This window comes from Vulpes vulpes, chromosome 14, assembly GCF_048418805.1.
Source record: "Vulpes vulpes isolate BD-2025 chromosome 14, VulVul3, whole genome shotgun sequence".
Lineage (NCBI taxonomy): Eukaryota > Metazoa > Chordata > Mammalia > Carnivora > Canidae > Vulpes > Vulpes vulpes.
In genome coordinates, this window is record NC_132793.1 from 71,456,418 (window position 1) to 71,472,987 (window position 16,570).

The window sequence follows — 16,570 nt, forward strand, 5'->3', positions numbered from 1 at the left end:
CTTGACAGTTGATCCTGTGGAACAAAAGAGAAAGGGAGGGAAGTGGGGAGAAAAGAAGGAAGGGAAGTCCGCAAGTTTCCTCCTCCTGCCACCTACTAACCCAGTTCACGAACATGTACACTGCTAGACCATCCTGAATAAACAGTGACCAGTTTCAAAATCAGGGCAGGTTTATTGTATCAAAATGTGGTCATGAGCTCTGTGGAAAAATTATGTGCTGAAAGCCCAGCTGCCCTCGGAATGCAATGCCCACAATGTTGTAGTTGTGGTGGAATGTCATCCAGGCACACACAGACTTGATTGCACACATCGCTGTCCCCAAATGGGTTATATGCTTACCTAGATGAATAATGGAGGCCAGGAAAATGGAAAGGATTTATTTGGTTCTGAGATATAAACTTCCCTTCTAAATCCAAAGGAGAAGTCATTTTCCCCCAAGTTGTGAAGTAGATATGCAAATAAACCTCAAGATTCAATACAAGATAAAGAGCTTTGAGAGCTGGTGAAGCAACCACAGTACACACTGTGAAGGTTTCCTATAAGGCTGATAATTTACTACTGCAGTCCCAACAGCTGCATCCTTGGCTGTTTCCTACTACAACAAGTCTTGATAAGTATAGCCATCATTCTCAACATTTAGACTTAGTAACAGTCACGTGTTGCACTTTTTTAAAAATTCAGAAATCTGAACTACCACACACAAATTTAGTAGATCGGGGGCATTTTAATGAACATCCAGGGTAATTCTGTTATGAGCAATAAGAGGACCACACAGCTAAGTTCTCTATATCAGATATATACATTGACTGTCTATCTATTGTCACCATTGTTTCAGTACATCCTTCCGCATTGTGACCAGGCTGAGCAATACAGAGTTATTTGTTCAGTTTTGTTTTGGTTGGTGCATGTGTTTCATGGTGGGGGGGGGGTGGGGTTTGTAAAGATTTTATTTTCGAGAGAGAAAGCACATAAGTGAGGGTGGGGGGCGTGGAGCAGAGGGAGAGGAAGAGGGAGACAAAATCTCAAGCTGACTCTGTGCTGAGCGTGGAGCCTGATGTGGGGCTCCATCTCTTGACCCTGAGATCATGACCTGAGCTGAAGTCAAGATTCAGACCCTTAACTGACTGAGCCACCCAGGGACCCCAGTACATGTATTTTTAATTTCCAGGATTAAAGGAACTTGCCTGTGACAGAGACTTATTTTTTGATTTGCCGATTTCATGAATTCTGAGAAGCAAATAGGAAAAGTGAAAAATCATTTGCGTAGCATGGCATTATCTTCTGTGGTAATCATTTCACTTAAATATCACTAAATAGGCCACTAATGTCTACTTTGAGGCTTATTTGTACCTTTGGGGCTCTAGCTGCCCATTAATAGTTCATGATGCTCTGTTTGGTAATGTAGCTAGCAACCTACAAGGCCATCTTCGCCAGAGGTAACTGCAACAGTGAATTAATAGTAATACCCTTATGTATGTGCCTTTGCTAAAAAGATGTTTTTAGATATTACAGGCTTAAGTGTAGGTTTGTGCACTGCTTACCCCACAGGCTTTGGTTTTAAGACATTCTAATTGCAGGCAGCCCCAGTGGCCCAGCGTTTTAGCGCCGCCTTCCACCCAGGGGTGATCCTGGAGACCCGGGATCGAGTCCTGCGTCGGGCTCCCTGCATGGAGGCTGCTTCTCCCTCTGCCTGTGTCTCTGCCTCTCTCTTTTTCTGTGCCTGTCATGAATAAATAAAATCTTAAAAAAAAAGACATTCTAATTGCTAAGACCTCTATAAATTTGGAATTGTCTTTGCTTCTGTGCTGGCTAGTTCTTTGCTAACATTTCTTGCCTATCCATATACAATGGAGGGATAAAAATCTTAGCATTTCTAATCTTACTTCCTTAGGCATCTCATGTTTAGGATATTTTAACTGTGTACTCCAAATTCCACCTGCCTGTGTCTATCTGTAGACTGTAAGGGACCTAAAGGAGCTTTCTGGTCCCTACAGCCAGGGTTCTTTTTTCTCCCTGATGCTTGTCCAAGGAACACTATTAGAGATCTAGCCAGTCCTCATTCTATGGCCCTTTCCCCTTTTTCTCTTTCTCTTATAGTGTATACTGAATCAACACTTTGGGAGACAGTAGGCATAGTAGAAAGTGTTTGGTTTGAAAGTCACATTGACATGAGCTCAAATTCAAATTGACCTTAGACAAATTGCTCAGTCTCTCTGATCCTCTGTATCTATCAAATATGAGTAATTTTCATCTCATTATAGCTTTACAAATTGAGTTCACACACATAAAGTGGTTGGGGCTTTTTTTCACACTTTCAATCTCCGGACTTTTACTAACAATGACCACCTAAGTGAGTACTTCAAGGCTTTATGGTATTTTCCTAAAAGGGAATTCCTGGAAGCTACTGACAGTTTTCCTCTTCAAACATGTTATGATATATTTTGGACATAATAAAGCAGTAAATGGCTTTTTAAATATTTATGTTCTCCACACCATGCATGCCAACTGTGTTTGCTCTCTCCATTCCTTTATGTGCCAAAGAGACAAGCCAAACAATGTGAGAGGGAAATACTGTCAGGACACCAAGTAAGTTAGTCTAAGTTGTGCTCTGTGCACATGTAACCTTAATGGGAAAGATCAGAGACTGCCCCCTGGTTACACAGTGATACCTTGGTTAACAAATCACCTGGGAACAAAGCTCTTTTACAAGCGATTCAGCTGAGTAAATTTTTATTTTAAAACTTCATGAATCGGGGATCCCTGGGTGGCGCAGCGGTTTGGCTCCTGCCTTTGGCCCGAGTCGCGATCCTGGAGACCCGGGATCGAATCCCACATCGGGCTCTCGGTGCATGGAGCCTGCTTCTCCCTCTGCCTATGTCTCTGCCTCTCTCTCTATCTCTCTGTGACTATCATAAATAAATAAAAATAAAAAAAAAACTTCATGAATCAGATGAAATAGTACTGGCTGGTGTCATATAACTCAATGGTAATATTTGGGGTAAGCTCTACTTGTGCACAGAGCAGAAATACCTCCTTACAGAGTGTGTACTGGTGTAATGGTGAAAAGTGGATTCTAGGCAAAATTGTGAAGCAACTTCAGATAAACTCTTCACTCATTACCACTGTGCTCAATCCTCCATATACACAGAGCAGATTATTACCCTTGGAGTCTGACTGCCCTTAAAAACTCTTCCCTTTTAAAGCAGGAATCAGATGGATTCCCACTTTGAATTATAATTCATGTTACCTTATGTTGATGTTATTTAGTCATGTCTTGGGGTGCCTGGATGGCTCAGTCAGTTAAGCATCCAACTCTTAATTTCAGCTCAGGTCATGATCTTGGGGTTGTAAGATTGAGCCCCAAGTTAGTCTCTGCACTGGGTGTGGAATCTGTTTAAGATTCTCTCTCTCCCTCTGCACCCCTCCCCAATTTTTTTTTTAAATCCCTCTCTAAAAGCAGAAATCAGAATGATTCACACTTTGAATTATAGTTAATGTTACCTTATACTGGTATCAGCTAGTAATGCCTCAATCCTAACTACAAGTTAGTACCCTTGAGAGGGATTCTGACTAATTGGTTTGGGAGGGGGGCAGAGTTTGGCATTCTGATATAAATTCATGATTATGAACCACTGCTTTAGCATTAAGTTGTATTTTCATATTGTGTCCTCTCCTTTTAGAATATCTGTTATCATTTGTGGGTTGCAGACCATGTGTGTCAAAACCACATGGGGTCAGCCTTCAATAGGTAGGTTCCTGTGGCCTCACCACAGAATCACCACTTCTGAATCTTAAAGTGTGTGGTACATGCAAGTTGACTGTGCTTGTGTGTAACCCCGATCTGATTTATAACTTCTACTTCATGAAACAACATTTTTACTATTAATAATCTCTTTTGATTTCTCTTTGCTAATAGAAAATTCCCACAAAGCGGTGATGGTGGGGTATTCATATGTTGTATACCATTTATATTTTTAAACAGTATAATTCATAATAATTTACACTCAAACTAAATAAACTTAATCTTGTTTGCAAAAAGGAAGAGAAAATCAGATCCAAACAATGGAATGGTCTTTTCTAATAAATATGTATTTTAGAGTATAAAAATTTATAAATGTTAATTAAATGTAAATACCCATTAATTTGTCATTATCTAATTATCTAATGACAGATTGCTAATGTATTCACAAAATTACAAGTCAGGAGCTTATAGTCATTGTTTGAAAATGCAAAATATATTTATATTCAATTTCTCTTTCTCTCTCTCTTTCCCACCCCATCCACCCGTACCCTCTCCGTATCCCCATTTCACCTCTTTTCCTCTTACCATAGCATCAGATGAAGAAGAGCCAACTTCAGCAGGTAAAGTTCTTATGTTGCTAAGATTATATCTATTTAATTTAATGCGCTCAATAATGGACCCTTCATACTTTGAAGTGTATTTTTTCAGGTTTCAATCAGAAAACTGGAAGTTTTATTTACTTTTTTATTTCTTGGACCCATTATGCTGTCCCAGATTAAATGCTATTGGTTATAAGTTTTAAATAAAAAGAGAAAAGAATTGATACTGAACCCTGCAGAGGAAAACATAATATTAAATATCACAACATTAAATAATAAGGAAATGAGAAAATGAAAACATTAGGAAAAATGCCAAAAATAATGAAATAAGGAGGAAAAACAAAAATGATAATATGCAGAAAAATACTAAAATAAGCAAGATGAAAATGATAAAATGATCTTCTATGATAGAATATTGCGTTGTCAAATACATAACTGACACTGAACATACTATTCATTTAAATTTAAGAATGAAAATCATACTCTTGTCTCAAACACTCACTTTATTTAAAACAAATTTTTACCATTATGACTTAGTGATACTGAAACCTGGCTGGCATCATAACTCTACTTCTCATCCAGCTAACCAGCATTCACAAAGCACAGGCTCAGGTTTGAACTAAATACTATGAAGAATGCTAGTGGTAGAGAAGGCACTGTATTTTCAACAGGGTTCTAGGGTAATGGGATGGATCAAAGAGAAATGCCAGGAGCCTAAAGACCAGACACATTTATAAGGATAAAGTAGCCAGCACAGCTGTTGTGATTAGCAATAAATAAAAGGCCCAAGCAGACCAGTGACATCAGGAAAAAGGAGTCAAGTCCTGAGATGTAGGGGGGTCAGAGGCTGGGATGTAAAGAAAAAGGAGACCTTAGCACTAGATTCCTTCTTAGACAAGTAATTGAGGAAAGACCTTAGATCTGAGAGACAAAAACAGGAAATGGTTACTGAAACCAGTGGACAAAAGGCAGCCTGATTTTATAGGAAGGAGGGGGAAATCTAGCCCAGTTACTGGAACTTTGATACGGAGTAGTCTTACTTCAATTTGTAGACCTAACTTATTTCAACTGGTGAGAGACTTCCTGATTTCAACCTTCCTCCAAAAGTGGGGATTTTTACCTGTAAGAGTAAATTCAAAAGATAAAAAATTCAATGGAAAAAAATTCAATGGAAAAAAAAAGAAATATCTTTCATAAACCCCAAGGATGCCTTATTACATGATGCTTATTTTAATTCCTTTAATAATGGAATCACAGAATAAGATAAACTCTCAATTATTTCATTTTTATAATATCATTAATTTGTAGTCTGATTTGGATGATAAAAGCTCCCTATCATTATCTCCATGTCTAGTCAGTATTGTATAGCCTATTTTTAGGAGCAACCTAATCGCATGACTCTATAGCATACTCATCTGGTGATATGACTCCTTTGTTAATATGATTCCTCAGCCTAGTTCCTGACTTCTTTTTCCCCTTATTTGAGGCAATAGTGTTCACAGGGTTGCCCAAAGATTCTGTATTTCTCAACCTTATTTGACTTTTCTCTTTGTATCAGCCCTCATGAGCAAGATGCTCTTCTAGACCAGGCTCATTCCTTTTCCATCTTATACCTCACACCTTGCTTCGTTGCCTGCCGAACAATTTTGGTGTCATTGCAAAAATATTATTGTTTTTTCACAGTGAGGATTAATTTCAACCTAGTATAAATAATATTTAAGTATAATATAACTATTTCTTGGTGTGATTTTACTATTTTAAAGTTGTTTTAATAATTTATCTGCCTACTAAGAAAATCTTTCGGTAAATGCAACTAAATACTTTTACTCTAAATATTTATTTTACTCTAGAGTGATCTGAACATCATAAAGTTAAATTATGGTTTAAAAGTATTTTTGTATTTGGACGCGACCAGTTGTTTTTGTTGTGATTTTAGCATAGATTTTTAGAATAGAACAAATGTATTCTTTTTCATTAATAATTTATTTAATATTTCTTGAACAAATGTATTCTTAAGAAATACTTTAATTTCATGTACAGATTTATATTGAGATAATTTGTCGTTTAGGAAAGGAGGCACTCCTTCTATATAAAAACTGCCAGTAGGAGTTAAATATTTTCTCTTTAATTTCTTAAAGTGTATAATAAAAAGTATTATTGTGTAGTTGTATTAAAACTTTTGACAAAATATTTATAATGAGATTTGTAAAAATTTGGTTTAATAAGGAATATGAATAGTTGTGGAAAGTGGACTGAATATTTTAGTACTGTTTGGTAAGTTTTGCCACCAGTTTTTTCAACATTTTTCTTAAATGAATATTTATTATATTTTTATGTGTCTTTTCCAGTAATATTTATAAAAATATATGTTTCATTTAAAACTATTATGCAGAATATATTTATTTCATATATGGTTAATAATTCTCTGTTTCTACTTTTATCTTCTTCCATTAACAGAATTTATCTCGAATAATTTTTTCTAAGCTCAGACTCATGTATGGTCCTTTATTTTTTCTTTCTTTCCTGGGATTTCACCATCCTGTTTAAATCATTAATGAAATGCAATCTTTTGTTTGTCCCCCAAATTTTACCTGAATAAAATATTTATATGTTCCCAGATGATATCTCTATCAGACTGTTATACTTTCTTCAGATTCACAGCATTATTGGGCAGTAACTCCTTCAAATACATACTTTAATTTCTTTAAATTAAATAATTTTAATGTTTCCATTAGGAGATCTGCTACTCCTCAAAATTCAATAGAAGAATTAATAAAATAAATGGGGATGTCATAGGCTCCTGATTATTAGTTACTAATGTATGAATTACAAATTAAGAATGATTCTTTGTTTTAAGCAAATCTACACATGATTTATCAGTGCAGGTCCCTAATAGATACTACTACTGAATGATGCTATTTATTAAATGTTTGCAATGTATGGGTATCATATAACAAGTACCCTACAGGTACACAGAATTAGATCAATCATAATTCCACAGTGTGACAAATTCTCATTGTTCAAAACTATTTCTGAAAAGAATAATTCTAGGTTTCTATCTTGAATAACATATAGTATGAAAAAAAATCAGAAAGACAGTATAACTCTGAAAAAATTAATGAAATATTAGATAGTGTTTTACTCATGTTATAATGCTGCAAAATGATAAAGGCTTTTTGCTTTATAATAGAGCCTATTTGATTAACCTTTTATTTAGAATTATTATGACTGCTATTATTAAAATAGATAACTGACCCCTCCAGTCTGTTTCCATATTACAATGTTTACAATATTTTAAGTTTATTCTGTCTTTATTCAAATATGCCTAATTTCTCTTATTTGAACTTCTTAATTGCCATGCAGAAAAGCAAGTGCTTACTGCTTCTTTTGTGTTATTTTGTGGAGGAGGAAGCATAATATGTCACATCTGCATCTCTCCTCGCGGGGATATATCCTGTTCTTGAATAAAGAGCATCTGCTTGTTAATCATTCAGTTCTGAAGCTTCTGATAGGTTGCATTAGCCTAGAGTAACATGTTTTTGTAGCATCTGCGTTACTAGGGCAGTTTCATCTAACACCTGTTTCTGTAACTACTGAGACCTCCTCTTTATTTATCTTAGTTGAATCTTATTCTCAGATATTTAAACATCTTATTTCATTCAGTATAAAAACACATCCGTGACCTATTCAAAAATTTCTTCAATTAGGTTATATCGCAATAATTACAAACTAATGAGATTCACATTTTGAGTGGCCATACAAATGCTGTACTTTCAAATGGATCACCTTTACAGGTGATATGTATAATCCAATTATGTTGCTGTTGCTCAAATAGTTTTTGGAAGCTCTCTTTTGAAATCTCTTTCAGAATCTACTTATGACCTTGTAACATAAATTATTCCTTTATAGTTTCAGAACTGTGCTCCTATATTCATCAGACTTTGGCATAATAAACATGCCTTCAAAAACAAAGATTTGTAATTAGTGTGTGTATGGTGTGTGTGTGTGTGTGTGTGTGTGTGTGTGTATCTGGGCATGTGAAATACAGATAAGTTTCTAACTTTGAAACAAAATCAGTTTACAACTTTTGAAAGGTGATAAATAATATTTAGATTAAATTTCATAAAATAACACTCTTTAATAAAGTTAAGTCCATGGCTCCTTCCCACTCAGTTGCACAAATCCAATTTTCATTTATCTTTTATTTAAATTTCATAATAGGGACAGGTTTCATAAACTGATTATACCAATACTTTTGTCTGTGTTCTTTAAAAAATTAAGACATTTGCATTAGAAAACTGACTTCTACAAATGAGCTAATCTATATAATTTAATTTATTAATCATAAGGTATATTAAATCAAGCTTATTTTCATATAAATTTCCTCATTCCTCTTAATTTATTTTGTCTTATTAGCTATTATTTTACCTCTCTAGAAATACCATTTAGTGATCAAATTGATTAAATCATTATAGCAACAGGGCCAGAAATGAAAAATGTTATTAAATGGGATAAAAAAATCACTAAAAAAATGGCTTGTGGAGATCTTATACTCTACTTTAGGACAGTGGCTAACATTAAAACCACTTACTGTTTTGTTCCTAGCATCATAAAAACAAAGCTTGATTTTTTTTTCTTCACTTGCCTAAGGAGAGATTTTTAAAATTGCTTTGTCACTTTTTCTTAATATCAAAGAAGGGAACTGGATTTGCGCTTAAATAAAAGTAGCTGTTAATACTGAGCTAACAAATAATGACTAAAAATTATGATTAGTTAAATGGAACTTTCAGGTGAATGTAAAGACAGAATCTTTTTAGCAATCAGCTATGTTAAAAGACTGAACTATGAAAGCCCTACTGTTCTTTACATGTTTATAAATTTCATAATTTACTTAAATGCAAAACTGTATTTGAGGACTATCAATATTTGATCCCACTTGGTAGTGATGTTAAAAGACTGAACTATGAAAGCCCTACTGTTCTTTACATGTTTATAAATTTCATAATTTACTTAAATGCAAAACTGTATTTGAGGACTATCAATATTTGATCCCACTTGGTAGTGATGATAGACATTACCACCTGGATACAATAGTTTATGATAAATTTACTGTAACCTCTGTGATGCCCATGATAGATGCAGACAATAGTGATTGGGCACACCAGAGCATCATTATTTTTACTGGTTCCTTCCAAATCCTTTAATATGTTTAAACTTTCAAAAGATCAGTTTGACCATTGAGGAAGTACACATAAGAACACTAATCATCTACACATGTAACAAAACATTGACTAACATTAGTAAGGATTTATAGCAATAGTTTTACATATATCAATATATATTTATGACTTCATAGATAAACCATATATATGATTATATGGATAAGCCATGTATGTGTGTGTGTATATATATATATGTATATATGTCTGTGTGTGTATATATGTATTTGTATATATAGGCTTAAAATAAATGTTACATATCTGTGCAGCTAAACACAGTACACACAGTGATTAGATATTTTTCACTAACTTTTAATATATTCAATTTTGGCCCTACAAAAGTTTCCCTTCTGTTTATAGTGAATTTTGTGATTTTCTTAACTATGCTATAGATTTCTTTTAGATTGCTTTCCTGTTTTTTTTTATGAAATTTAATTCTGCATGGCTGACTTTGCTCAATAATTCTACAACTCATGCATTTTGAAAAGGAATAATATCTTACCATATTATTCTCTAATGAATAAGAGTTGCTTTAGCATTCTGATCTTAGCACTTTATTTCCTTGGGGTCTGAAATAAAGCTTCATATCCTTGTTTTTGTTCGCCTTACATTTGTTACAAATTTTCTCCTTTTCTATATAGATATATTTTCCCTCTAGTGCCTGGAGCAAGTTTACTAATTATTTTATCAAGTATATTCTTGTTCATAAAGATATACTAAGGAAGCTTAAATATTAAAAATTTTTATGTAAAAACCAGAAGTTTATTGCTATGATCTCTAAAAACCAGAAGTCATTATTTGCAGATTCTCAATAAAATAAGGAAGAAACCATTGCTTTTAAAGATTTAGCTTTGTCCAGTTTACTGAGGCATTAGTGAAAAGACCAAATAGAACTGACTTTTTTTTTATAAAACAGAACTTTTTTATTGATAGATGTGATACTGATATTGAGCTGTAAGAAAAAAAAAGTTTTTATTTAAAATCTGTTTTATGTAGATAGCATTTTCTCATGTTTTTACTTGTTAAATTTCACTGTAGTATAGGATCATGATACAGTAGGGAATTTGGAAGATTACCTACTCCATATCTTTCTCTATCATCTTTCCCAAAAAAGTATAAATGTAAATTTGAAGTAAGTTAAAATTTTGCCAAGAAATATGTGAAATAACAAAAATCCCTCCTATAACTTGAAGATATAATTTCTTCAGTAGTATATGTTAACATCTAGCAATGCATACATTCTAAAAAGTTATTATGTCACATGCTTTAATTAATTAATTAATTTATTTATTTATTCCATTTTATAGAAAGAGAGAGCAGGAGGGTAGTGGGAAGGGACAGAGACAGAGAGAATCCTAAGCAGGCTTCATGCCCAGCGCAGAGCCTGACATGGAGCTTAATCTCATGACCCAGAGATCATGACCTGAACAGAAATCAAGAGTTGGACCTCAACTGACTGAGCTACCCACATGCCTCTTTGTGACATGCTTTTAGTTTTAAAAGAAAAGTCAGTTTAATGTTGCTTGAATACTAGGGGATTTTATTGGTTTGGAGAATTGATCATGAGTAGCTCAGTGTTATCGCTAAAAATCTGTGTTTTGTTTTTCTTTCCCCATCTTTTTGTTCTGTCTTCTGTGGTATAAAATTTATTTTCATTTTCAAACCGGTTTCCCTTGTAGTGGTGATATGTATGCCAAAAGCTACTGTAGCTATGTGCACCTTTATCTACATCCAGAGAGAACAAAGAAAGCAACAGTCCTGAGATCCACTCTAATTGGACAGGCTTAGATCCATTCTTTCCACCATCCCTAAAACAACCAGCTCTTCACGCCATTCCCCTAGAGCATGAAGTTGATTTCTGCTTTCTCTCAGGATCAGAGGCTAAGGGTCATATACATGAGTAAGAATCAGGGTACTCTTTTGGAAGAGAAGGGGAGATACATATTAGGTCAATGATGAGTAAAGCCAATAAGAAATAACCATTATAACACCTCTTTGTCATTTTTTACTTTCTTAGTCCTTCTTTTACACGTTGGTATGTTTTTCATATTATTTTATAAAAATTCTTAGGAGACTCTGGAAATCTGATTGTTGAGAAATAAGCTCAATACACATCTCTGTAATATTGACGTCTATATTAATATTTGCAGCATTTTAGATTTTTTTTTTCTTGTTTATGAGAGACACAGAGAGAGAGAGGCAGAGACATAGGCAGAGGAAAAGCATACTCCCGGCAGGGGGCCTGACACGGGACTCAATCCCGGCACCCTGGGATCATGCCCTGAACTAAAAGGCAGACGCTCAACCACTGAGCCACCCAGGGATCCTGAAACATTTTTTATCATTTTATACTGAATCTTCAGCTACTAGAATGATGATCGGTATACAGAGACTGTTTAAAATCTCAGTTTCAGTATATACTTTATTTTTCTTTCATGTGCTTAAAAACATTTTTGTGCTTGCCATATCTATGCATATGTACTATGTGTATTGAACTGATCTTTCTTTTTTGTTTTAATGACTTGTTTCTACAGAAACTAAGGTTACTCAGCTCTAGTTCTTATGCTGACTGTAATCTTCCTCTCCCACATTCCAAAAAATGACAATCATGGTAAATTCCATTGTCCAGAAAATTCCTAAGAGTATTAGATACTGTCATTACTTAGCTTAACCCAGGCTGATATTACCTTATTATAGATAAATATGTTTTATCATGAACTTATAGCCAAAACAATAATTTTGTTTGGAATATTAGAAAATGGCCATTCAAATTTATTAGCCTTTCTAAGCTTGGAGAAAAAAAAATGTGGCTTAATCTTTGCATGCATATTGCTGCAGCTTTAAAAATTCAACTTTTTGAAACTCACCTTCATCATGATGTTGAAAAATAACTCCAGAGGTGTAAATAAAATTTTGATTTAATGTCTGTAGAAATTTCATACTATTTCAATTAATAATATTTGGATTTCATGCTGTTAACTTTTAGAATGCTGGGAGAAAAAACAAAGATGAAAACCAAGTTAATGTTAAACTCAAATACTGAAAAACCATCAGATTTCTTAAAAATGGTCATAAAGGTATACAAATGGAAATGGAAAGTGTATCAGTCAGGATTCCCCAGAGAAGCAGAACCACTGAAGGGCATCTGGGTGGCTCAGATAGTTAAGCATCTGACTCTTGATTCTGGCTCAGATCATGATCCTAGGGTCCTGAGATCAAGCCCCACATCAGAGCTGCTTAAGATTCTCTCTCTCCCTCTCCCTCTGCCCCAACACTCCCCACTCCTGCTCACTCTCTCTCTCCCTCCCTCTCTAAAAATAAATGAATACATAAAAACACAAACCATATATGTGTGTATGTATATAAATACATAAAATATAAACTCTAAAGAGATTTATATTAAGGAATTGACTCACATGATTGTAGGATCTGGCAAGTCCCAAATCTTTAGGGCAAGCCAGGTCAGTTGGAAACTCAGATAGGATTTTTATGTTACAGTCTTGAGACAAAGTTCTTTTTTCTCAGGGGAACCTCACGTTTTGCTCTCAAGGTCTTTAACTGATTGGATGAAGCCCACCCCTATTATGGAGGCTAATCTGCTTTTTTAAAGTCAACTGATTGTAGACAGCTACAGAATATCTCCACAGCAACATCTAGACTAGTATTGACCACTGGACACCAGAGTCTAGCCAAGTTGACACATAAAGTCTAATCATCATAGAGAGCAAATAGAAATTATGTAAATGTAAAATATTTTAATTCTCAACAAATCTATTTCAGAAAAACAAATAAGCATAATTTCTAACGTTCAATAACATGCATGTTGCTCCATTATCTGTACATATGTAGACTTTGAGCTTCTTTAATTTTTAATCCTACCTACATTGGTTAGATTAATCTGTAAGGCCATCTCCAGTTGTCTGGCCTGGCCCATTTTTTTGCTGTCTCTAGTTTCATTTCAAAGCTTAATACAAATAGAGAACTGAGAAGTATTAATTTAATATTCCAGGGATTTGTGGGTTCAAAGAAGACATTAAACTTTCTGATTCATGATGGACAAGATAAAACTCCTTGGACCGGCCATCCTGAACCTATACTTTTAGTGCTTTTATCTTCAGATAAATAGCCGTCTTCTTCCTGTATTATCCTTTTATAGCTTTCATTCTCATCATCTGTAAAATGGGATAATAATAATGCTCACTTTAGAGGTTTGCTATAGGGATCAAATGTGATGATACATTATTTACCACGTGATCCCCATTCTGTAATAAGTATAGGGAATCTAAATGTTATTTTTACTTTCCTTATCCTCAGTGTTATTTGCCTTATTATTATTATTATTATTTTGATTATGATTGTCAGGCAATATGTGGAATATTTATTATATGTACAATATTTTATTTAATTTTCACAATAAAGCAATACAGCTTAAAGATAAAATATATCTATATATCTATATCTATCGCTCTCATCTATCTGTCTATATTCCTACTTAAAGAAGAGAACACTGAATTTTAAAGCATGAAGAAATATGCTCAAAGTTATATAATTAACAAGTAACAGATGCAAGATTCAGATTCAACTTTCCCTAGGAAAACTTGTGCTTATTCTACTTCAGCAAACTTTGCTTTTTTATTCACTTATAAATACTTTTAAATAACATATATTTCTTTCAGTTGTAAAAGCAATACAAAGTTACTCAATTTTATGCATATATTCTAAAATTGAACCTAATAGTGTGCAAAATTTTGCCTATCCTTTTAAATAATGATCTGATTACTATAGTAATTTATGGACCTTGTAGATATTTTTTAAAAGAATAAAATAGGAGATGAAAATCCACCTGACTGCCTCCATCTACATTAAATATTTGCATTAAAAAAATTGTCTGCCTCAATTTAGCAGCTCTTACAGTCTACTCCATCTCGGTGGCTCAGGATAGAAACTGGATATAATTTATACCTTCTCCATTACCCCCTTCTGTATACAATTTCTAAGACTGCCACCCTGTGCTTCCATTTTCTGTAAAACCAGCCCAAACCCTTGGCACATTCCTGTCATAGGCAGGGCTGTACACTCACAGATCCATCAGCTAATGGCTTCTCCCGCAGGTGTCTGTATGACTACTCCGTCACATCTTTCCTGTCCTGATTGAAAGACTTCTTAGGAAGGCCTTCTCTTTATCTCTAAAAAGGTCACACCTTTTTCATTTTGTCAGGTCTCCTGGTCTGCTTTACTTTTTAATGTTAACACTGTCTGAACACTCTACATATATAGCTTCTTTATTAACTATCCAAGTTGAATATAAACTCTGGAGGCATGGAATTTTTTTGGTTTATTTTATTCAGTACTGAATCTTCAGCTACTAGAATGATGATCGGTATTCAGTAGATGCTTAATAAACGCTTGTTTTATGACTGAATTAATGATTAAAGTCAGCCATACTGATCTTATGTTGATTTTAAAGCACTATCAACCCCAAAACATACATAGTTCTTCCTTATAAAATGAAGTAGAGAGGTGATGATAGATGTATATCTTTATTTAAGAAATAAATAAAAGGATAACACTAATCATTTGCTAAGAATCTTAAAGATGCTTTAAAATTTCTGAAATCCCTTGGCACTGGTCTTTATTTTTCTGTGCCTGTTGCATTAGAGTAGACATGTTTTGTTTAGTAATTCTTTCAGGATGGTGTCATAACAGAGTTAGTAATTTCTACACTGTTAGTAATTACTGTATGGAAACTGCAGCAGTTACTTTAAGAAGCCTCAAATTTGGCAACACCCACAATCCAGTGCTGGGCACGGACAGGAGAGTGGGTTGCTCAGGACAAGGAGGCAGCCCAGAATGGAGGGCTCTGCACACAGGGTCCGGGTGGGCCTGTAGGGCCACATTGCTTCCTGAGTTTGAGTTCCAGAAGAGTAATGAGAAGGGGCCTGCAGTTGTGGAGTATCATAACTTAGTCATGACCATATCCTTATCGATTCCTATCTCCTCAAGCTCACCTTCAAGAAATCTTTTTTTTCAAGGTTGCGTGATGGTAGATTTTTTTTTTTTAGGTCTTTGAGCAGCACATTTAAAAATAAAATGTACCTGGGCATAGTATATTCTGGGGATACACTTTAAAAAATGATTAGCCAAAGCAGACTTTCAATTGCTAGAATTCACCAGGATTTAGAGGTTCGTTCTTTTTTATTCAGCTAATTTTCTGCTTCTCTACACAGAAATCTAAATGAGAAATACCCAGTATTTTTTATCCAATTTAAGTGATATGTTTAACGTAATATCCATATCTATTCCTATTGAATTCTTTGCTTCTCTAGACATAAATCTAAAAAAGAAAATATCCAGTATTTTTTAAATCAAATTTAACAATATCCAGTATTTTTATCCGATTTTAATAATGTTGATAGTTTCAAAAGCTTTGGGAAAATAATGAACAATCCAGTTCTCAAAAATAAAAACAAGGAATAAAACCCACTGTACAATCTTCCAGTGGTTTGTGCCAGTCTTTAGATGTTCTACAGAGGACATCATGATGCTTGTCTGAGACAGAGACACTCTGAAACCAAAAGTGAACAGACAGGGATTTTTTTTCCCCCTGGAATTTAAACATTCTGCACCTTCACCTATCTAAATACATTATTTTACACTAAGTTTTATTTATAAGGTCATCAAGAAATCATTGACTATTCTAGTTCATGTGAAACCGTTGACTATTCTAGTTCATGTTGAGTTCCTATGATATGCCAGTTCTTCGTCTGAATATTCAAGGAATTTGTCTAGCTTTCAAGATTGCTAAGAATTCATAGAGCTATAAAGAGAGATTAGCATATTGTTAAGTAACTTGAGTTTTCAGATGTGATTTTATTTTCAATATCTTTTGTGTCTGTCTTCCAATTACTCTGTTGCTCCCTGACACCTGGGTTGGTGGTAGGAGGTTGAGGGATAAAACTATTGATTCACACTAATTTTATTATTATTCTGGAAATGGGAGAGCCAACAAA

At 34.3% G+C, this 16,570-nt stretch overlaps 1 protein-coding gene across 2 annotated transcripts in view; it reads left to right on the forward strand.

Moving 5' to 3' along the window:
- EDIL3 (EGF like repeats and discoidin domains 3) overlaps window positions 1-16,570 on the forward strand; it is a 388,297-nt gene that overhangs the window by 139,229 nt on the left and 232,498 nt on the right. Inside the window, exon 3 of one of the 2 annotated variants that reach the window (XM_072736863.1) lies at window positions 4,333-4,362. The exons of the other annotated variant lie outside the window; for it this stretch is intronic. Within the exon in view, the coding sequence (XP_072592964.1) occupies window positions 4,333-4,362 (30 nt within the window). The remainder of the gene's footprint in view (window positions 1-4,332; window positions 4,363-16,570) is intronic. 2 annotated transcript variants of the gene reach the window in all.